The following is a 22,676-nucleotide window of genomic DNA, read 5'->3' as shown; positions in this document are numbered from 1 at the left end:
AACAACACATAAGGTAACAATAAATATGTTTCTAACAAATATATCAAAATACTTAGATATAATATGTCTAAAAAAAGTTGTGAAATCCCAATGTGTCAATTTGACTTGATTGTGTTGTATGGATAGTAGCTTGATGTTGAGTTTCATTCTCAATCTGACTTGATTGTGTCGCTTGAAAGTTAGCTTGATGTTGATATTGATACATGGACCATTCCACTTGATTTTTCATCCACATATTCTTTTGCTAACATATCATCAATTATTTTGCTCGACTCTTCATAGACTTTGGACAAAAATGTGTAAGTTTCATGTGATTCCGAAGCTCTGTTGGTCAATTTGATCATTCGAGGACATAACTCATTGTATCGCTTCATGAAGTGTGCTTTCATGTCTAATTCAACATGCCTTCCATCCCAATCTTGATTACTTCCCAACCTTGCACCTCTTGTCCATCTCTTGAGTATATACTGTTCCGGAATTAATTTTATGTTCATGACATCTAGAACTTTCAAAGCGTGACTACATAAGATGCCATGTGTCTCAAATTTACGACAAGCACAAGAAACTTTTTGTTCCATAGGATCTCCCATTACTATCCTTTCTTTTGTATTGTCATAATTTGTGACAACAAACAAACCTCCTTTCAAATCCTTTACACAAGTGTCTTGATATTCTTCATACTCCTCTTGGAATTCCTCAAAAATTCTTGGAGTGTAAACACTTCCGGCTTGTATGAGCATACGAGCCTTCTTCATTTTCAATTTAGGCAACTTATGTATTGACTCATATTCAGCTTCTGACTCATTGTTCCGTTTACCATTAACAGCCCTTTTAAAGTGAGTAAAAAATTGAACCAAATTTAAATCTGACTTCAAATGGTTTTTCAAATCAGCATTAAAGCTTTCACTTAATTGAGTAGATCTCATACCTGCAGTGAATGTTTTTCGAACATAAGTCCATGCCCATTTTTCCTTTGATTGAAAAATTGTATGCAACCATGAACCTTCCAGCACATTATGTTCAACAAGTAAAGAATCCCACGCATTCAAAAAGTCACCTTCCTCTTCGTGTAGATCTATACATGCTTCAAAATCCAATCCGAATTTTGAACTCTTCTGATATAAATGATTCACATGCCTTAAAGCATTTTGTCTTATATGCCAAGTGCACAATCCATGAAAAGTTTCTGGCATAACCAAGGAAATAGCCTTAGCCATTGCAGCATCTTGATCTGTTAGAATGGTTTTAGGCTTTCTTTGGGTCATCGCTTTGAGAAATGTTTCAAACAACCACTGAAAAGAAGGTATTGTTTCATCATATAACAATGCTGCCCCAAAAATGATTGTTTGCCTATGATTATTAAGTCCAACAAATACTCCCAACGGTCGACAATCTTTATTTGTCTTGTAAGTGGTGTCAAAAGTGACGATATCACCAAAGTACCCATAATCATTTATCATTTGTGCATCCGCCCAAAATATATTTGTTATTTGTTCTTCAACATCCATTTGAAAATCATAAAAGAATGATGGATTTTCACTTTCTTGTTTGAAATATCTCATCAATGCACCCACTTCACCGTATTTTAGAGATTGCTTCCTTTTGGTTTTAAGCAAGTTCTTCAGGTCTTGTCTGGTAAAACCAACTGTCTCTATTCCACCGGATTGCTTGGATATATATTCATGCAAATCTTTTGGTCTTAATCCAGATTCTTCTCCCAAGATAATTTGTGATGCTTGTGCCTCAGAAATGTGTCGATGAGAGCGAATCATATGAACATACTCCTGCGGCAAAAGAGGGTGGTTATGTTGAGCTACAAAGTCAACAACTTTATATTTCTCAATCTTCCGATCAAGTGAAATAACCATACGTGCTAGACATCCTGTTCTGGTTTCTGCTCTAGGTTCTCCCGTTGGGTTGCGTCTTTTGTCAATAACTCGAGCACCCTCTTTGAAGCATGTGAATCTTCTTGAAGTCAAAACTCCATCTATTCGGCTTTTATTTGAATATTCTCGGCGAATACCAAACCCAAATCCTTTACTATATTTATTATAAAACTCATAAGCCTCTGCTTCAGATAGAAACTCCATTCCTAAGTGAGGCTCAATTTTGTCAATACTTTCTTGGCTTTGTTCCATACTTTGTTCATGTATATGGTTCACCCATTTATCAACACAATCTGGAATTGATGATGTGTTCATAGTTTCTGAAAAATATAGGCACGATGTTTATAAAACAATAAGATTTGAATAAGCATAATAAAATAAGAAAATTTCATGAAATAATATCAACATAACTAAACTTACAGCAAAGATGAGTAATCAGATTTTAAAATTAAAATGAATTGCAGAATCATATTTTCCTAAAATAATAACAATGTAAAAGTAATAACAACGTAAAATTTGAGAATAACCGATGCATGCATTTAGCTTAAATCATTCTAGTAAGATTATTCTTCCTATTTTGCCACAGGTACCCATATCCAAGATGGTATCATCTAGTTGAAATGGATACACTTCACATTTGAAAATAAGAGAATCTGTGTTATTGGCATTGCAGATCTCTAACAAAATAAAATAAGAGAATCTGTGTTATTGGCATTGCACTTCATTTTGCAAGGTAATATCCGTCATAATTCATAAAAACTGCTGGGTAAAAAATACTAATGATTTCCTTTTCCTTCTATAATAACAATTTGTACATTGAAAATAAGATGAAGGAGAATAAAGATCTTTCGCATCAACTAGTTTCAACACTAAAATCTTAAAGGATTAGCTAATAACAACTTTTTTTCATGTAATAACAAAGTAGATTAGCTAATAACAACAAAAAACTTAATGAAGTAATTTCTGTGTGCATAAAGTATACTAATTACATACCTTTGACAAGACAGTAACAACGATAAGGGAGGTGAAATAGTGAAATTCGGCGGCGGCGATGAAATGAAGATATCTAACTGCGGTAATACGATAATGACTGATAGAGGTGAAAGATTATTAGGTAGAGATGAATGAAGAAAAAAATGAATCATAGGAGTCTATAAGCATTTAACAAGAGAGAGAATATATTGGAAAAATGGTACTGTAATATGAAGAAGATGGACTGCTGGAAGTTAGAACGTGAGGGAAGAGAGAACGTGATATTTTTTTCCCTCTCTTCATTTTTATTAAATATTTAAAAAAGTTATTAATTTTAAATCTCAACCATTAATTTGTTATTTGCCACATGTACTACATCCATAAACCTAAAAGGAATAAAAGGAATTTACCTTAAATGGAGCATACCTGAACTCGATGAAAACGGGGGGCAGATTCTGTCCATTAACGTTTTCTAACATTCCACCATTGATTTTTCCAAATAATCAATATAATGTATTTTATTTATTTTTAAAGCTGAATTTTATGTGTTTGATTGTTGAAAAGATTAAATTATTTTAACAAAATTAATTTTGAGATATGGTTATGATAATACTTATTTTATTTTATTTTACAATTTCTCTTTACACCCCATGAATCTCTTAGACACCATGCAAAATTTTAGTTATGTCCTCTGTTTTTGTAGATGTCTTTTCGGAAGCATTATTTTCAAAAAAATTGTTTCTTTCTGTAGGCACATCTACGGAAATATAATAAACTAATGTATAAACACACATAACTTCAGTTCAGGAATAATTATGTGGGCGCATCTACAAAATAGCTTAGCGCCACAATATTTCGTAGATGCATCTACAGAAGTAACTGATATAGTTTGAACCAGTTTGATCACTCCCCCACTGCTACATTTCTTCATCAACACCTATGTTCTCTTTTGTTTCTTCTACAATGTTGGCCACAAATGAAGCTACTACTGGATGTTGCTGACTATTTTCTTTTTGTTGCAGACTATTTTCTTCTCTGAGATGTTTTGTTTCATGAATCTGAACCTCCAAAGTATAAGTCAGAGCCATGAGTTTAATATCAACATCTGATAGAGTCTGTAGATCACCAATAACCCTAGCAAATTTGACAACTATAACCATGTTCAATTTGTAAAAAGATGTCCAAGTTAGAATTAAAAAAAAAAAAACATCTTTGTATACCAACAAAAACATCTTCATATTAAGGTCTTGTTCGGATAAATACCATGACAAAATAAAGTCAAACTTTTGTCATGTTAACTATAAGTTGTTTTTTTAAGTTATCCTAGAGAGTTTGTGAAAATAATCTGAAAACGGATCGCCTTGCAACATATAGACATGTCATAAGTTATTTTCATAAGCTCATCTCATGGTTTTAAATTGCAGTCGCAACATTGCTGGTGTAGTAGCCTCTGCAACCGCATCAGACCGCAATTGCATTATAATTTTAAAATCACGAGTTTGGCCGCATTAGGAACTCCATCAGACAATTTCTTCCTTATTTCTTCAGTATTTTTATCAAAACTCATAATTTCATAAACACAAAACTCAATTTATTTACTATTAATACTAAGTGTTTTTCAAATTTTGTTTAGAATGCCTCTTAATCAAAATTCACGCAGCATCGACCATAATATACATCGCAGCAACTGCATTGACCACAATAGGAACACTCGCAACCTCATCCACAACAGCAATTTAAAAGCATGGCTCTTCTAAACATCACAACGGGACAAGTATTTATATCATTAGATAAACTCAAATAAGTTTATCCAAACACACTCCAACAACTAATTCTACAAAAATCCTCATAATCATAAAATGATAACAATGTGAAAAAACTAATAAAACATAAAAATCAAATAAAAAACACCTTTGTTAATGGATTCAGGGGTTGGTTCCATGGTTTGTATAGTAAACGGAAGAAAAGAAAGTTTATGCCGAGAAACAAGATCACAGATTTCCTCCAAAATCTTCGGGACAGACACAAACTTATCAGCAATACTATGAAGCTTCTCTCCACTTGCAATAACAGCATTAGCATCAACAATGGCAACCGATATCCCATGACTATTACGTGCATCTTCCAAAACTTGTTGAGTCTCTAAAAGTGGCGAAGGTTGTTGAGGTGGAGGTGCCTCCTTCTTCACTATGTTACTCCAGCATGATGCTTTTGGTGGTGGCGGTGTTGTTGCTGAACTTCCTCCATGATTCACGATTATAGTACTGTAGGTAATATTTAAATATACTCATTTCAGTGTATTAGATGTAACATGAGATTAATATTGGTATTAATTTGTGGTCTAGCGATGAAACGCTTAGGTCTTGGGAGTATGCTCCTCTCAAAGACTAAAGTTTGAATCCCGTTTAACAACTTAAAATCTATATTTAACATACATCAAGACAAGTAAGCAAACATTCCCTAAAAAACAATGAATCAATCGGGTAAGCAAAGATTGTAGCCTCTAAATTCTATGTTAAAATGAGAGAGAATGAGACACATTTAGTTCAATCTTGAAGGTTCTATTATGAGACATAGGAGCCTTCAAAATTAACCTCTCACTTGCATCGATAACTCTTGTCATCTTGTCTTTGATCGAAACCTTGTAGTTCTTTTGAACCAACTGCCTAATGTTAAGCAAGTTGCTTTTCATGCCTAGTATGTACAACACAATGGAAATTACTGATCTTTAACAATGTTGAAGCATGCATAGCGGCAAGCAACAAAAGTTTTGGAAATATTACTTCGGGAATTATCGTGTCCACGGAGATGGTAAGAATGCCATTCTACACTTTATATGGTTTCGAACTCTGGTTTGAATGAACAAAAGTGTAAAAACAGAAAAGTAAATATCAACACAAAAGAATTCATTCTTCATAAAGATAAGACTTATCAAGCTTTGCATAAAATCTACTTCTCACAAACTTAAACTTGTCGACCAGTTATACTCAACCCACGTTATTCGTCTATGTTATCGCGTATCTCTTACATAAGTTTTCATCTCTGAAGCACCTACGAGACAATTCACAACTAAGGTTATCTCTAACGCAAAGCTGCGAGAACATCCGTATTCTCGCGTCGGCGATCTCTTGCGCGCCACTTAAACACGAAAGCATTAAGTACGGATACCCACAAGTGATTGTCAGCTCTAAATCTATCTCTATAGTTCAGAAGCTAATAGATAATCATCCTAGATAAGGATTCAAAAAGTTTATGTCTAAAGCAACTCAAATCCCAAGCACAAAGCAAAAATCTAAGACAACAATCAACACAGATTTATAAAGCAAGTTTTATATAACGCCATAGGCAACAAATATACATGAGTTCAAAGTAAATACATACATAAAACCCAACTATAAGAGAAAACACAAATAGGAAGAGAAATGAACTGAAAATCTCCCAGTTTGTCAGCTTCGATCGATGATCAATCCACCTCCAATCATCCAAATGCAAGTTCCATAGTTGTTTTCTAATTGAATATACCCTAAGAATGAAGGTTTGATGAGTTGGGAACAAATACCCCAAAACATAACCTAAAAAATGTGATTTTCCCCCTTTTAACGAGCTGCTATATCAGGAAATCCCGCTTAGCAAGCATGGTCTCGCTAAGCGGGTAGCAGAAAAAACCAAATTTTGTTTTTCGTCATAATTTGATAACCGTAACTCCGAATTGCGCCCGGTACGAAGCGTTGGAAAGCTTATTCAATGCTCTATATAACAATGATTAAATGGCAACCAAATTGATGATTTTTATCATCTTTATTTTGAGCCTTATTCTTTGATGAATTGGTAAAATTTGCATTCTTGAAGCTTAGCCTTTGGTCTTTATTACTCAATGCTCCAAATATGCATGAATACCTATAAAATGAATGGAAAACTATTAATTGGTATAAAAATGAATCAAAAACACAAGTATGCACATATTTACACATAAGTTAGGATTTTATTACAAAAACCATAAGAATGGAATCGATAAGTGCCACAAACATATACTCAAAATATCGACATTTTGACACTTATCAAACATCACAATACCTTTAGATGCTAGAGTATTGTCATTTATAAATTTCACCATGTTCTTTATCGAGGGCTTTATATTGACAAACCAATCTTTCTTTCCAGACATGTGTGATGAGCATCTTGAATCTAAGTATCATTGGTCCTTGAATTTATATTCATTTTTTGTTGTGACCATCAACAACATCTCTTCTTCTTCTTCTTCTTGTTCTGCAAAATTTGCATCACTTTCTTGATTTTTTTTGCTTTTCTGGACAAACTAAAGAATAGTGACCACACTTCTAACAATTGAAACACTGAATGTGACTCTTTCCAGGCTTTCTACCACCACCTTTTCCTCTACCTGCAGTACCACCTCTTTAGTTGCTTTGGTATGAGGATTTTCTATGATTCGACCAACTTCCTTCTTGTTGACTTCGACTAATTGAATTGTTGTAGCCACCTGTACCTTTATTTCCATTCCAACTTCCTTTGCCATTCTTTTCATTTGCTGACTGAGCCTGTAGAGCCACATCGCTCTTCCACTTGCCTGCATCTCTTTCAGCCGTTCTTAAACCAATATCGCACACTTTTTTTATAGAAGAAATTAAGAGAAATATTTATCGATACTATATACATTTCTAAAGAAATAAGTGTCATTAAAGTGGCGAAGCCAGGAATTTTATGCAGCCTGGGCAAAAACTTTACATCATTGATTATTCATCTGTTTTAATTTTCACACCATATTTTTACTAATTTTGCCCCTGATTTTGTCTAAAAATCAACAATTAAATTGGGGAAAGTACAAAGAAAATAGGGGTTGAGCCTGGGCGCCTGCCCAGGCTAGCTGGGCCTTGGCTCCGCCCCTGATTTTGAATATAGTATCATGTGATTACTAAACTGATAAATTTACTCACGACTTTAATAGTTTACGAAAGGCTAAATTACTCCCAGGATCCTTTAAGTTATTTAATTGTAACAGTTTGGTCCTTCAAGTTTTTTTTGTAACAACTTGGTCCTTTTGGGGGATTTCTGCCTCCTTTTTCTCTCATTTTAAACATTTAGAAATGTTGATTGTTGTATTTTTGGTTGCATTTCATCATTTTTACCACTCAATATAATTGCATCCACAATTAGCACATTTTCTCTGTTAAAAAAGGATAACGGTGTGCACATTAGATAAAATAAAGGACCTAGTTGTAGCGAAAATAACACGAAGGACTAAACTGTTACAATTAAATAACTTAAAGGACTTTGGGAGTAATTTAGCCTTTACGAAATTATCAAAATTGAAAATGTTCTAAGTTTTTGAAAGATTAAATTTCAAAATAAAAAACATATCCATATAATTGCCACTCTTCTAACTATATCAAACTCAATGAAAACGATAAACCAAAGTAGTATATATTAGTAAGAGAAATGTTTGAAAAATAAAAGTAATGTCAATCCAATTAACCCAAACAAGTGATTCCTATAGATAATCAGGAGCAACCGGTTGTTTAATTTTATATACTTATTTACTTTATTTTTATTTTTTTATTAATTACAAATAAGAATTGTTTTAATATGTTAATTGGGATTTTTAAAGTGTAGAGAAATTAAAAGTTTAAACTCACTACAATAAGTTGCTTGTTGAGTTTTTATTTTCTCCTCAAATAGTCAAATGTATATATTACAAAGGTATTATTTATTTCTAAAATTGGTTTTACATGAGTATTATTTTTGACCTATTTTGCCTATTGTATATTTATTAAAAATAAATAAATACTTAAATTATTGACCCCATATTATATATTTATTTTAAAATTAAAAAGTACATTTAAATATTATATTTAAACAATTTTAGAATATTATAAAAAATATTTTAGAAAAGTGAATATTGTATCATATGTAATATTTAATAATTAAAAAAAGATAGTACTATATGAATATTACTAAAAAAATGAATATAGTACTGTAGGTAATATTCAAATTACTCATATGTAACATGATATCAATATTAGTACTAATCTACAGTAGAATTTAACAACTTAAAATCTATATTTAACATGGTATTTTTTATAAAAATATTGGAATGATAATAATTAATCGTTTTTTTTTTTGTATAATATCAGTTGTTTGTTGTCGTATCTAATCCAAGTGAAGAAGATGAAGCCCTCATATCCTAACCTATTATCCTGACAGCCATTGCTCCTGGATCCTGAAAGCTATGTTCAAGCATAGGGATGACCTTGTTCATACAGACATTTAGAAGGACTTCTGTAATACAGGTAAATATATTACTCGAAAAGTTTATAACTTGTTGCGAGGGGAAAAACCTAAAGTGACTTGGAGAAAACTCTTCTATGGGAATTTGGCTAGATCCAGAGCCAAATTTATTCTCTGGATGACTTGTATGGAGAGGCTTCAAACCAAAGATCGCCTGCAGCATTTTGGTATGATCAATGATGGTAAATGTGTTTTTTGCGAATTAAATGAGACGAATAACCATCTTTTCTTTGAATGCGTTATCACAAAGAGAATTTGGCATGACATCCTCAGTTGGATTAATATAGTACACATTCCGGGAGGATGGCAGTCAGAATTACTTTGGCTATGCCATGCGACGAGTGGAAGAGGTAACAAAAAATGTCTCCTTAAATTAGCTATATCTGAGGTTGTTTATGCAACATGGATATGGCGAAACAAGATTATTTTCCAAACCAATCAGGGGGGTCCGATCCGCAGTAATGAAGTGATTGATGTAACACACTTCTAAACCCCGCGGCAATTTAATAATTAATCAGAGTAAAAAAAACATACGCACAAGGGTGCCACAATTATTTAAAATAATTAAACCAACCATAGTCAAGTCATGCTTCATTAGGAAACGGTTCACCAAATCATAATCATGTTTATCACAGCGGAATAAGAAACATCATCAAATACATCCAATGGAAATGTAATCCAACACCAATTAAAATGGAATAGTCTCATAAAACGCTAAAACTATCGTTCCCCAGTGTTACAGATCAGAGCATGACCGACACGACCCAACATAAATGGATAAACTCTATGAGTCATCCTCACCAAGCACTAATGCCGCTACTCCTCAGTCTGAAAATGACAACATGTAAGGGTGAGTCTCATTCTCAATTAGTAAATATTATGCAATTCATAAGTAACAAGCATCATAATATACCGTTCACCCAATTATACATGTTCAAATTCACATCTATTATTCATTAATTCACACAATAATAGATTACAACACATACTACAGAAATCCATACAATCATGTTATGACAAAATGCATATGACACAACTGACACTATGCATGTGGTACCAATAAACCGTGGAATAAATTCACCTAACCGATCTACGCCTCATAGAGATACGACCCACCGACACAATTTCCGCACAATGGAAAATATGTCCACCAACGATCCTCTCATCAACGGGATCCATCATCAAATGCACATGAATGAATGAAACACACATATCATACTTAAAAACATCACCGAGTCACGATGAACAATTTATCTCAACACCACATCACCGAATAAGTATGTACATGTTTTCAACATCATTCAAATAGTCATGCATCCATCACAATCATAATGACAATCACAACCAATTCATCATCACATCAACCACATTGTCACACCTATCTCATATGCACACAATGTTCAATTCTCATCAAGTAATTAAATCGAGTTTTTAAAGAAATAAAGTCAGCTACTGCCAATATTCATCATCCATCATATAAAACATTTAATTACTTGCACAACGCCCAAAACGGCACTAAGAAATGATTCACGGATCAAAAGATACGTTATTTTAAAGTTTGGAAAAATTCACACACAGCAAGGTTCGCTCAGCGGAGCAAGGCAGAAGCGAAATCCTTCAGACCTCCGCTCAGCGGACCTCAAGCGACGTCAAACAGAAGCGAACTATGTGGGGACCTCCGCTCAGCAGACCCCCTCCGCTCAGCGGACCTACGATTTCAGCAAACCCCAAGTCTGCGACAGACCCTGCGATTTCACATCCTTTTCACCCAAAAACGATTCCAGACATCACATACAGGCATATAATCATCATAAATTCAATTATACACCATAAAACATCATCCAAACTCATTATTAACCAAATAGTTCACACAATTATCATCAATTCAATCCAATTATAACACCCTAACCTAACAATCCCAATATCTAATTGAACCAAACCATACATCAATCTACCTATCACCTAAGACCACATAAGAGATACTAAAAGGAAGAGTCCCCCCTTACCTCGATGAATTTCTTGAATGCTCTTCTTTCGGTTTCACGTTCTTGCCTCTTTCTCTTCTCTTGCCCTTTACACGTGTTCTTCCTTTCTCCCTTCCCTTGGCTCTTTTCTTATTTTATGAAAATAAAATAAAAATGAATACAACTTAGTAAAAGGCTTAACCAACTAGCACCCCTCTTTACTATCATCACACCATAAGCCCAATAGCCCTTATTCCATCATTTTCCAATTAAATCCAAATAAAATACTAAAATTCCAATTATTTAATTTAAATCCAAATTAAATTAATAAACTGAAATTATGGGGTGTTACAATTGACACTATTCTGCTGAGAGCTAACAACAGTAGGAAATTGAATAGATATTGCAAGAGAACCTTATTTGTTGTTTCTTTGTCGATTTGGTTTTCTTTTTGTAAGGTAAGTCACCTTGTTATTTTGATACCTGGATCGTTGTGATCGGTTTATAATATCCTGTTTTTGGAAATATATTCTTCTTTTGATCCAAAAAATAAAATAAAATCCCAAATCCAGTGACCAAATTCTATAATAAAATCCTACTTAATCAAGACTTCAAACAAACACCTCCTAACTCTAACAAAACTAAGACACACATAAGATACCCAAACATGCAATAAGTAAGCAAAATACCAAGTTTAATCATTTATGCAACCACCAAAGCATCAACAAGACAAGTGATTAAAAACAAGACAAGTGATTAAAAACAAAGCATCATCGTAATTACAAACCGTTACTATTACCAAATATAGTACAAAATAAGAGTTTTGTTGTTATTGTTATTTTGTTGATAACAAAACTATACAATGTAATAGAACAATGTATCTTTTAAGAGTGCATAACCAAACTCATGTGAATCTCATATTTCAATCATCTACTATTCCTTTTCAATTTGGCTGCAAGTAATATGTAAAAATTATACTACTATGTAATTTGTTTGAAAAATCAATGGCAAGTACAAAAACATTAGAACATAGTCAACAAATGTCGCAGTTAGATCTTTGGTTCCTTTTGCTCATTCTTCAAAGTTCAATGGTCAAAGACATTTATATATCTACATCTTCCACTGGCAGCACCCTCACCTGTCTATCACAAAAATTGAAACAGTTTCCTATCAGATAAATTCAAAACATCAACATGACACAATCTGAGCTAACAACCATGACACAGTTAGACCCACACAATGTTACTCTAATCAGAACAATAAAGAAGATCCACCTCAATACCATCCCATCCCAAATAACCCCCAAATGAAGATGAAGATCGACCTAAAGGACAAGTATTTTAACAAACTTCAAACACACAACACAATCCATTACAACAAATCATGTCAGCGAAGATCGACCTAAAGGATAAGTATTTTAACAAACTTCAAACACACAACACAATATCCATTACAGCACAAATCATGTCAGCGTTCTGTGTAAATTTCAGAAACACAAATCATATACCTGAATATGCAGCGGTGACCAGTACCCAGGTATATTCAGCACCCACCTGTGATCAGTACCCGAGTTGTGGACTTGAATCCCTACCCACCCGTGACCAATACCCGAGTTGTGGACTTGAATCTCTATCCACCCGTGACCAGTACCCGAGTTGTGGACTTGAATCTCTACCCCACCTGTGACCAGTACCCGAGTTGTGGACTTGACTCTCTACCCCAGTGGTTGATTGTGGGAAAGAAGTTTTTATATAGCATTGGCTATAATGGTCCCTTCATCTTTGTTAATTTATAATATCTCAAATTGCAAAGATAGAATTTCCAAGATTCTCTACTAACCACTTCGAAAATACTTGCAATATAATATTTAATTTTTTTTTTGTAAAGCAGATAAATAAGTTTTACAGAAGAACATTATTGTGTCTTGAGTGCGGTAGTGTTTACAATCAACTTCTTAACATTAAGGAGGCCCGCAGACATACAAGAGAGGTTGCTGGATGTTTGCAGGGTCTCTCCTGAATGTTTGCAGGGCCTCTTTAACGTTAAGAAGTTGATTGTAAACACTGCCGCACTCAAGGTAGAATAACATTGTTCTTTAAAACTTATTTATCTGCTTTACTTGGAAATTCTATCTTACAACTTGAGATATTACAAATTATTTACAAATTAACAAAGATGAAGAGACCACTCTACCCAATGCTATATTAAAATTTCTTTATGACAATCCACCCTGGGTGGAAATTCAAGTCCAGAACTCGAATATTGGTCACAATTAATTCTTGGGTCTATCATATCCTATCCCGAATACTGGTCACAATTAATTCTCAGGTCTATCTCGGGTCTATCAAATCCTATCCAAGTGAAGAAGAGAATCCTAACCTGTAATGGTCATGGTATATGAAAAATCCGCAAATCCAAAGACCAAGTTCTATAGTAAAATCCTACTTAATCAAGACTTCAAACAAACATCTCCTAAGTCTAATAGACTAAAACACACATAAGATACCCAAACATGCAATAGGAAAGCAAATTATCAAGTTTAAGCATTTAAGTAACCACCAAAGCATAAGACAAGTGATTAAAGCATAGCATCAATATTACCATTTAATGAAGTATCATACAAGCATGTACCAACAAAGATTCAAGAAGGTACTTAAACAAGTATCAAGTTGTTATATGATCAAACCGTAGCATAAAAGCAACACTTAACTAAGTATTGGACAATCATGCATCAAAAGACTTAAGAAAGCATCTAACAAGTATGAGATAAACAAGTGATCATAGTATCTTAAAAACAATACTTAAACAAGTATCAAGGAGACCTTTGATCAAGGAATCGTCATGCAACAAGTAACACAAACAAGTAACATCAACATGATATCAAAGCATGGGATAAAGAAGGATGTCTATTAAACAATCATACATCAATCCTTAAGAAAAGTGTCAAAACATATAAAAGGAGGCCTTTTTAAACCCTAAAGGTTATCCCAGTTAAACAAGTAAAACATCAATACAAATAAGCAAATATTCACTAAAAATAATAGTGAATCAATCGGTAAGCAAAAATTGTAGCCTCTAAATTCTATGTTAAAATGCGAGAGAACGAGACACATTTGAATAAAACCGTTTATATGAATAACTCTACAAAAATTGGATTATAAATAAAATATACACCTCATTGCATTAATTAAATATTAAATATTTTATGAAATATTTTATATATACAAATATAAAAATATAAATAGTATAGATTTGAGATTAGTTGACTTAGAGTTCGGAAGAATTGATTTAGGAAGTTTCTTATGAGTTATAATGAAGATAATAGGTAATTAAAGATGTTTTAATATTCAAAACAATAATGGCTTGTGGAGCCCTCAAAAACAACTATTCATAAAATAACAATTATAAGATGTATATAATAAAGATTAAGGATCTTGCTAACGAGTGTCTCAGATGCTCCCTTTAAGCATTTCACATAAATGCGCAGATTTTCAAGAGAAATTTACTATTTTAAGATTTTAAAGAATGTCTCCAGGTTACTCCTAATTTCTCATCACACAAAATAAATGTCCATATAGTTCTATCGTAGCATTAATTTATTCATATATCTCAAAAGAAATCAAAACAATTCCTTCCAACAAACAGAAGCTCTTCTAATTAATCAAAACATGCCTCATCAAAAAGGAGATGATGTTGAACATTTGAGGGAAGAAAACATAATGAAAGATGTAGAAGATGATATGGATATTCAATCTATTAATAGAGAAAAATACTATTTTGATTATGATGAAGACGATTTCTCGGTAAGTAACATATTTCTTAGTATGTTTTGACAAATTTTTTTGTTTATGAATTAATATGATGCTAATGATGTTGCTATTGTGTCGTATATTAGATACGTCTTCAATTAGAAAAGTCGATTCAGACAAGTTATATATACTTTTCTATGAGTAATATTGCAGTTATTTTTGCAGAATAGAAAATTGTTGGATACTACAGCTGCTCAAGCTAAAAAAGGAAAAGACATCCAAGGGATTTCTTGGGACAAAATTAATGTCACTAGAGAAATTTATCGACAAACTCGGCTAGAACGATACAATAACTATGAAAATATTCCACATTCAGAAGACATATTAGGGATGGTAACAAAAAAAGGATACTCATTTTATGAGTTTAGAAGAAACTCGAGATCAGTAAAACCAACAATTCTTCATTTTCAGGTATGTTGTATTATTCTTTTTTCTTTTTCTGGGTTTCTATAATCGTCTAAGGCTTCATTAGAATGGTAGTCCATGAGAATATAATCTTTCTTATGGTTATGCAGTTAAGGAATTTGGTTTGGGCTACCTCAAAGAATGATGCATACTTTACGTCGAATTTCTCAGTTATGCATTGGTCTTCTTTAACTTGCACAACTTCTGAAGTACTCAATGTTTCGGGACATGTCGCACCATTCAAGGTGAATGTCTTTTTTAAAAATAATACTTTTGAATTCGATAGCACGGACTTCTGATAGTTTCTGATTATTGAGACCAATAACTCGTAACACAAACTCCCCTTATTTTTAATAATTGGTTTTCTGTATGACTTGTGTTACAAGTTACTAATTTGAGTCTAATTTTGATGTTATCAATTTTCATTGAAGAATCATTTTGGAGGTGTATCAGAGGGACTCACACAAACAAAAGTCACTACACTTGCAGTTAAAGATAATCTTCTAATTCTCGGCGGGTTTCAGGGCGAACTCATTTGTAAGGTAAATGGTTAACTTGCTCGGGTATACATAATTACATATTTCTGTAATTTATAGTGAATAGAATTGCTAACTATTCTATTTTTATCGCTTTCTTTGTTACTGAAAATGCAGCACCTAGATCAACCTGGTGTTAGCTTTTGCACAAGGACTTCTTATGATGAAAATGCAGTCATCAATGCCATTGAGATTTATGCTTCTCCTAGGTAACATCTTTAATGTACTTGCTTATAACATTTATATGTAACATCCTTAATTTACTTGTTTTATGATTTTTAGTGGCGCGGTTCATTTTACGGTATCAAATAATGATTGTGGAATCAGAGACTTTGACGTGGAGAAATTTCAACTTTCAAAGCATTTTTCTTTTCCCTGGCCAGTAAATGTGAGTCTCTTAGATTTTGTTCTCGTCTTAAATTTCCTACACCCTCGTAATATTGATAACCGATTACCTTTTTGTGCTATGTTGCAGCATACTTCTATCAGTCCAGATGGTAAGTTACTTCTAGTTGTTGGAGACAATCCCGAAAGTATGTTGGTGGATTCACAAAATGGAAAGGTAGAATTCATATTCCTTTTCGGTCAAGCAACCAAACAATGCTTCTATTACTTATATCCTAAGATATCTATGATGAAAAAGTATCTAATCCCCGAACTCTTTTTTTGCAGACTGTTACTGCGTTATCCGGACATTTAGATTTTTCATTTGCATCGGCATGGAATCCTGACGGCGTGACCTTTGCTACTGGGAACCAAGACAAAACATGTAGAATTTGGGACATACGAAATCTGTCTAAATCAGTAGAAGTGCTGAAGGGAAACCTTGGAGCCGTTCGTTCAATCAGGTATACTTCTGATGGTCGGTATATGGCTATGGCTGAGCCTGCAGATTTTGTGCATGTATATGACGTGAAAAACGGGTATGAGATGGAACAAGAAATTGACTTCTTTGGTGAGATATCAGGTATTTCATTTAGTCCAGACACTGAATCTCTTTTTATTGGAGTTTGGGATCGTGTGTATGCTAGCCTCCTTGAATATGGTTGGAATCAAAATGTAAAATGTGAAGAAGACTGATTTAGTGTATGTTTGGATTGTCGTGTTATCTTGCGACTTAGTGTTGTATGTTTAGATTGTCCTATTGTTGCATTGTGACATGCGAGGCACCATGTTTCTTAACATGATATCAGTGTTGATTTGTAGCAAAGAGAGCAGCTAGCATTATTAAAAAGACTAAAAAAGCACATTCTAATATAAACACTAATCAACAGATTCAAAACACCTCCAAGATACAAATATTAAAAAGACAAGACATATTATTTAGTTGGTGACAACATGAAGCATTTAAAAATATTAAAATGACATTATTTATATGGTTATGATCTAATGATGGGATTGATTGGTTCTGTTAGTAAGAAATTATTTTTTGTTCTGCAAATACGTGAGTTTAACTTTCGTTCTCAAAATGAGAAACTCTTTCGTGCAAAATTAATAAAATTATTTTTAAGTGTTTTATGAATTTTGAGATATAACATCGGTTTGTTTCATCTATAAAAAAATGGTTTTTTATTTATTTTTTAAAATAGATTTTACAAAATTATTTTTCAAAATATTATAAGTTTTTTTATATTCGTTTTTTTTTTTAAATCAAACACTAATTTTGATATTCTATAACATAAAGATACATTATTGAAGATCAAAACCTAGTCAAAATCGCAATTTTTTCAAAAAGTTGTATTTCAAAAATGATTTTTATAAAAATCTATTTGAAATATCTTCAAAATTAAGTGATTTTTTAAAATTTTGATATCTAATTTTTTTTCATAAATAGATAAAATACCTAAAATCACATTTTAAGAATAACTATTCAAACCAAATTTTTATTTGAAACTTTTATAAAAAGTTTTTTTATAAAAATTGTACGCAAAATTATGTAACACTATAAAAATTAATTTAAAAAAAGTCAAAACAAACGGACCCATATATTACGACTCAAAGATCATAAGGGAGTCTCTAAAACTTAAATCTTATAAAGTTTGTTATATGAAAAATAAACAAAACAGTCTATTAAATCATCTCAATTAAAAATTGTACAAAGACATCAAATATAAAATTGCATGTAGAAATCCGCAACATCTCATTTATTCATTAAAAAATATGTAAAAGCCATATGAAAAAACAAAAGTAACGAGAGAGAAGATAAACTATTTTAAATGTAGGATACTTGAGTTAATTATTAAGAGGGGACCATAAAGAATAAAATCAAAATCTATAAAAAAAAAAAACAAATTTTAGCTTTCCTCCAAAATAAGACCATAATTTTATTATCTGGACTTAAATATTATATTCAATAACATCTTTAAGTGCCACAATTATAATAAAAAATTAATTTTGTATTTTCTCTTCATGAAATTATCTCAAATCATCTATCGTACAAAACATTTAAAAAATACAATTGTCTTTTTCTCCATTCCTTTTGCTTTCACTAAATTTTAAAATTCTTTTCATGTGCAAGCGTAGGAAGTGTTATAACATAAGGTCTTAAATTTTGGGAGGCTTTAAATTTTAAAAGGTTCAATTTTTCAGAACAAATTGTATTTTTTAAATCAGAAATTTAGCTAAAGATTAGGTATGAAATTTTTATGGGCTCAAGTATTATATTGACTTTAGCCACGTGGCATATCACGTCAACATATTTGAAAGGTGACACTGTCATGTCAACTCTGTTAACGGTCGTTAGCAGAAGGAACCAAAAGTGTGAATGAAAAATTTAGAGGGACTAAAAATGAAATTTGAAATATTTTGAGGGACCTAAAATTTATTTAACCCTTATTTTTAAATGTGTTTAATTGGAAGAAAATGAAACAACTAAGAAAAAATGGATATTTTTTTTTTAATTTTAGATGTTTAGTTTGAGAAAAAAAGTAAAATATGCACTAACAAAGAAAATAGAATATACACTAACAAACCATGTAATTTGTCAACTAATGATTATCGTGTATTTTGTTCAATTAGATAAAAAAATTTTAAGTTAGTGATATGACACGGTAGAATGATAATATTTTTTGGACGACACTTTAAAATTATTAGGGCAAGTTCATTAAGTTTAATTTAATTTGGGTAGTTGTGTGTCATATGAGGGTTTAGAGAGAATTTGTAATTTTTTCGTTTAAAAATTATGGTTGCGAGGATTTATAATTTTTCCACCTACAAATTATGATTGAAAGAGTTTGCAATTTTTCTGTCTAAAAATTGTGATTGAGAACGTTTGTAAATTTTCTGTCTAAAAATTATAGTATAGTTGAGAGAGTTTGTAATTTTTTCATCCAAAAATTGTAGTTGAGAGCGTTTGTTATTTTTCAATCCAAAAATTGTAGTTGAGAGGGTTTGCAAATTTTCTGTTAAAATATTATGGTTGAGAGAGTTTGCAATTTTTCTGTCCAAAAGTTGTGGTTGAGAGACATTACAATTTTTCCGTTCAAAAGTTATCATTTAGAGAGTTTGCAAAATTTTCGTTCAAAATTTTAGTTAATAGTGTTTGCAATTTTTTGTCCAAAAACTGCAGTCGAGAGAATTTGTAATTTTTCCGTCCAAAAATTGTAGTTGATACGGTTTACAATTTATTTGTCCAAAAATTGTGCTTGAAAGGTTTGCAATTTTTTCGTTCAAATTTATGGTTGAGCAAAGAGAGATTATTGAGAAACAAATGTGAGTTAGAAGTTTCACGTTGCTTGAAAAAGTGGAGGTTGAACACTTTGTAAGTGAGAGGGTCCATATACCTAATGTCTTAAGGTTTTTAAAGAATATATGATATCTTTCTCACTAGGTTAGGCGAGTCTTTGACCAAATGTGGATTATTCCCCTCACGATGACCACCAGTGGTATTAGAGTCAATGGTTCGAATAAGGAACCAACTCCTTGTATTAAAAGTCTTCCTAACATGGTGGTGGTCAGACGACATTTGTCCCATTAAAGTATTAAGGGTGTCAAAGACGATACAAATGTATGTGAATGAAAAAGTTTCCGCTTGAGAGGGGCATAGTAAATAAACTCACACTTAAAGGGGAGATTATTGAGAAACAAGTGTGAGTTGTAAATCACATTGCTTGGAAAAGTGAAGATTGAATATTTTATAAGTGATAGAACTTATATACCCAACGCCTTAAGAATATTTTATGAATATTTAGTGTTTCTCTCATTTATTTGGGCAGACCTTTGACCTAATATTGACACTTTCCTTTGTAATCATTCGTTACTCCCGATAAAAAATTTCATATTCTCCCACAATGTAAGTTCAAATCTCATTATCAAAATAAGAAACTATTTAAAAGAAATTTAAAAATATATTTATAAATGTTTTATGAACTATTCTGACAAGTAACTCTCTAAAACTTAAATCACATAAATTTTGTTATTATAAAAAATAAACAAAAGACAAATTATTTTTAATTTAAAATATTTGAGTCAATTATTAAGAGAGGACCATATAGAATGATATCAAAATCTCTAGAAAAGGTCAATTTTAGCTTTCCTCCAAAATGAGACCATATTTATATTATTTGGATTTAAATATTTTTATATTTAATGATATCTTAATAATAAAAATATAATTTTGTATTTTCTTTCTATTAAAATATCTCACATCATTTATCTGACAAGACATTAGAAAAAAGATATTCTCCTTTTCCTCCATTTCTTTTCCTTTCTCTATATTGAAATACTTTTCATATGTGTTTGGTTGGAAGAAAATTAAAGAGGTTATGATTTTAAACTTGAGATATGTGATTCAATTATTTAGAGGGCACATATGAAAAGAAAGTAACTAAAGTTATTTCATATTTGAATTTAAATACCATTTTATTTCATTTGATCTTAAATACGACAATTGTGTAAAATTTAATTTTACAATTTTTTTTTCTCATTAAAATCTCTCTTCCTCTTCCAGTCTTCCATCTATTTCATTCTCAATAAAAATCTCTCCTCGTCAATTTATTTATGAATAAAATAGACTCTAAAATGATAAATAACTTCAAAAATAATATTATAATATTTGGTCATAAGAAAAATTAGAGACTCTTTTCAATATGTTTGTTTTATATTAGCATTGTAATCATAAATTAAAGACTTGTAAAATTATTTGAATTGAGTTAGAGTACTCTTTGTATTTTTTTTAATATCATTCTTATGAGAAAATCATGAAATAGAACAAAATATTATTTGAATTTAAACGAAAAGTAAAATAGATTCGTCTAATAAAATTTATTTGATAATTTTGTTAAGGTAATTTAATTGATAGCCGTGCAGAAATATTGATGCAAAGATCGACATTCCATTTGTTTAATTTTAAAAATAAATTCTAGCTACTAAACTATTTGAATAAATTTTTTTTAATTTAATAAATAACAAAAACTCTATTTAATAAGTATATATATCACCACAATTATAAAAGACACATATGTTATTTTTGTTACTTTTCCTACCACTCATAAAATAAAATAAATAAAAAGAGCATTTAGAAACATTGAAAAAACTAAAGATGGTTAAGAATTAATATTCGTATATAGAATATTTCTTATCCTATCTAAAATAAAATAGATTATACTGTAATATATTTCTTATGTAATTAATTCAATAAACTATAAATCTCACTATATAGTACAACCTTTGTAGTGATATTCAAACACTCGATTTTATTCAAATGTCTCTCATTCTTACTTATTTTAATATGGTATCTAGAGTTTGGTGAGAGGTAATTTTTCACTGTGCTTTACCTGATTGATCCATTGTATTGTTTCAAGACCAAGTTCCGTAGTCTATCTTAAACATGCAATAGGATCTCTACCTCCTTCCTCTATGCATCTTTGGTTGCACATGCTTTGTTCATGACCTCAGTCTAGGTAAAACCAAATTGTTAGTTTCATGGTTTTAGGATTGACAACAATTTTGCTAAAATATAGTTCTTGACAAATGTTGAATAAGATGTCGTAACATCTTGATCATACTGATACAACCAAGTTTGAGCTTACATTTAAGACAAATGTTGTACCATGTTGAACCATAACATCTAGGTAAAAACAAATTGTTAGTTCCATGGTTTTAGTATTGACAACAATTTTGCTAAAATACAGTTCTTGACAGATGCTGAACAAGATGTGGTAACATCTTGATCATACTGATACAACCAAGTTTGAGCTTACATTTAAGACAGTTGTTTTGACAAATGTTGTAACATGCTGAACCAGAACATCAATACAGACTATTTTAAATCTTGACAGATTTGATTTGATATTGTGATATTTCTTTCAGATATATCTCAATCATATTCGCAGGTTAAGAAGATTTAATATGGAACAAGTGAATCAAATCTCCAATAGAATAAAAGTTTCTAAAATTGGACATTGAGATAACTTATGAAACTTGAAGATTTGTTCCAAGATTTAAAAATATTTTCTGTAGAATTGTTGCAGCTCTCAGCTTGTGGATCAGGTAATATTTGGGTAAAAAGTTCAAAGCCCAATGACTACTGAGTAATATTTAAAGAGAACCCTAGACCTAATGTAATCAAGTCTTTCAAAATTGTAAAATTAGGGGAATGTTAGAAGTCTTAGGTTTTGAGAGTCTCTTGTGTTTTAAGTCACCCACATATCTTTTAATACGATATGGTAGACTGATTGTTACTTGACTATTTGTCAAGTTGCTGTTCTCATTCTTTAAGCTTTTAAGCATAGAGTTGAGTATTGTTCTCAGTTGAAGCTTTGAAGCAAGACTAAGTATATTGTACTGGAAGTGTAATCTTCT

At 31.6% G+C, this 22,676-nt stretch overlaps 4 protein-coding genes across 4 annotated transcripts; 2 read left to right on the top strand and 2 right to left on the bottom strand.

The window, feature by feature from the left end:
• Positions 1-179: 179 nt before the first annotated feature.
• On the bottom strand, positions 180-2,275 carry LOC131659898 (protein FAR1-RELATED SEQUENCE 5-like). The gene has a single exon (XM_058929017.1). The coding sequence runs from the start codon at positions 2,199-2,201 to the stop codon at positions 180-182; it is 2,022 nt and encodes a 673-aa protein (XP_058785000.1). The 5' UTR covers positions 2,202-2,275.
• A 1,500-nt stretch (positions 2,276-3,775) lies between these two features.
• Positions 3,776-5,550, bottom strand: LOC131659897 (RNA-binding NOB1-like protein). The gene is made up of 3 exons (XM_058929016.1): positions 5,453-5,550; positions 4,770-5,122; positions 3,776-4,008 (listed from the first exon to the last, which is right to left on the bottom strand). Exons 1-3 carry the CDS (start codon positions 5,548-5,550, stop codon positions 3,776-3,778), a joined length of 684 nt encoding a protein of 227 aa, XP_058784999.1.
• A 9,054-nt stretch (positions 5,551-14,604) lies between these two features.
• On the top strand, positions 14,605-16,437 carry LOC131659896 (uncharacterized). The gene is made up of 7 exons (XM_058929015.1): positions 14,605-14,660; positions 14,742-14,928; positions 15,100-15,345; positions 15,450-15,584; positions 15,771-15,881; positions 15,993-16,263; positions 16,351-16,437. The coding sequence occupies exons 1-6, from the start codon at positions 14,605-14,607 to the stop codon at positions 16,086-16,088; spliced, it is 831 nt and encodes a 276-aa protein (XP_058784998.1). The 3' UTR covers positions 16,089-16,263; positions 16,351-16,437.
• Positions 16,147-16,955, top strand: LOC131659894 (uncharacterized WD repeat-containing protein C2A9.03-like). Its single transcript, XM_058929014.1, has 3 exons — positions 16,147-16,263; positions 16,351-16,437; positions 16,548-16,955. Exons 1-3 carry the CDS (start codon positions 16,147-16,149, stop codon positions 16,953-16,955), a joined length of 612 nt encoding a protein of 203 aa, XP_058784997.1.
• Positions 16,956-22,676: the final 5,721 nt, after the last annotated feature.

The sequence above is a fragment of the Vicia villosa genome, linkage group LG3, assembly GCF_029867415.1.
Source record: "Vicia villosa cultivar HV-30 ecotype Madison, WI linkage group LG3, Vvil1.0, whole genome shotgun sequence".
Lineage (NCBI taxonomy): Eukaryota > Viridiplantae > Streptophyta > Magnoliopsida > Fabales > Fabaceae > Vicia > Vicia villosa.
This window is presented reverse-complemented; position numbering and strand designations above follow the sequence as displayed.

Coding starts and splice junctions, on each gene's coding strand:
- LOC131659898 (XM_058929017.1), bottom strand. CDS start 2,201: ATGAACACATCATCAATTCCAGATTGTGTTGATAAATGGGTGAACCAT.
- LOC131659897 (XM_058929016.1), bottom strand. CDS start 5,550: ATGAAAAGCAACTTGCTTAACATTAGGCAGTTGGTTCAAAAGAACTAC. Junction 5,123..5,452: donor GTTATCGATGCAAGTGAGAG/GTTAATTTTGAA, acceptor TATTACCTACAG/TACTATAATCGTGAATCATG. Junction 4,009..4,769: donor CCCTGAATCCATTAACAAAG/GTGTTTTTTATT, acceptor ACATGGTTATAG/TTGTCAAATTTGCTAGGGTT.
- LOC131659896 (XM_058929015.1), top strand. CDS start 14,605: ATGCGCAGATTTTCAAGAGAAATTTACTATTTTAAGATTTTAAAGAAT. Junction 14,929..15,099: donor ATGATGAAGACGATTTCTCG/GTAAGTAACATA, acceptor TTATTTTTGCAG/AATAGAAAATTGTTGGATAC. Junction 15,585..15,770: donor GACATGTCGCACCATTCAAG/GTGAATGTCTTT, acceptor TTTTCATTGAAG/AATCATTTTGGAGGTGTATC.
- LOC131659894 (XM_058929014.1), top strand. CDS start 16,147: ATGATTTTTAGTGGCGCGGTTCATTTTACGGTATCAAATAATGATTGT. Junction 16,264..16,350: donor CTTTTCCCTGGCCAGTAAAT/GTGAGTCTCTTA, acceptor GCTATGTTGCAG/CATACTTCTATCAGTCCAGA. Junction 16,438..16,547: donor TGGATTCACAAAATGGAAAG/GTAGAATTCATA, acceptor CTTTTTTTGCAG/ACTGTTACTGCGTTATCCGG.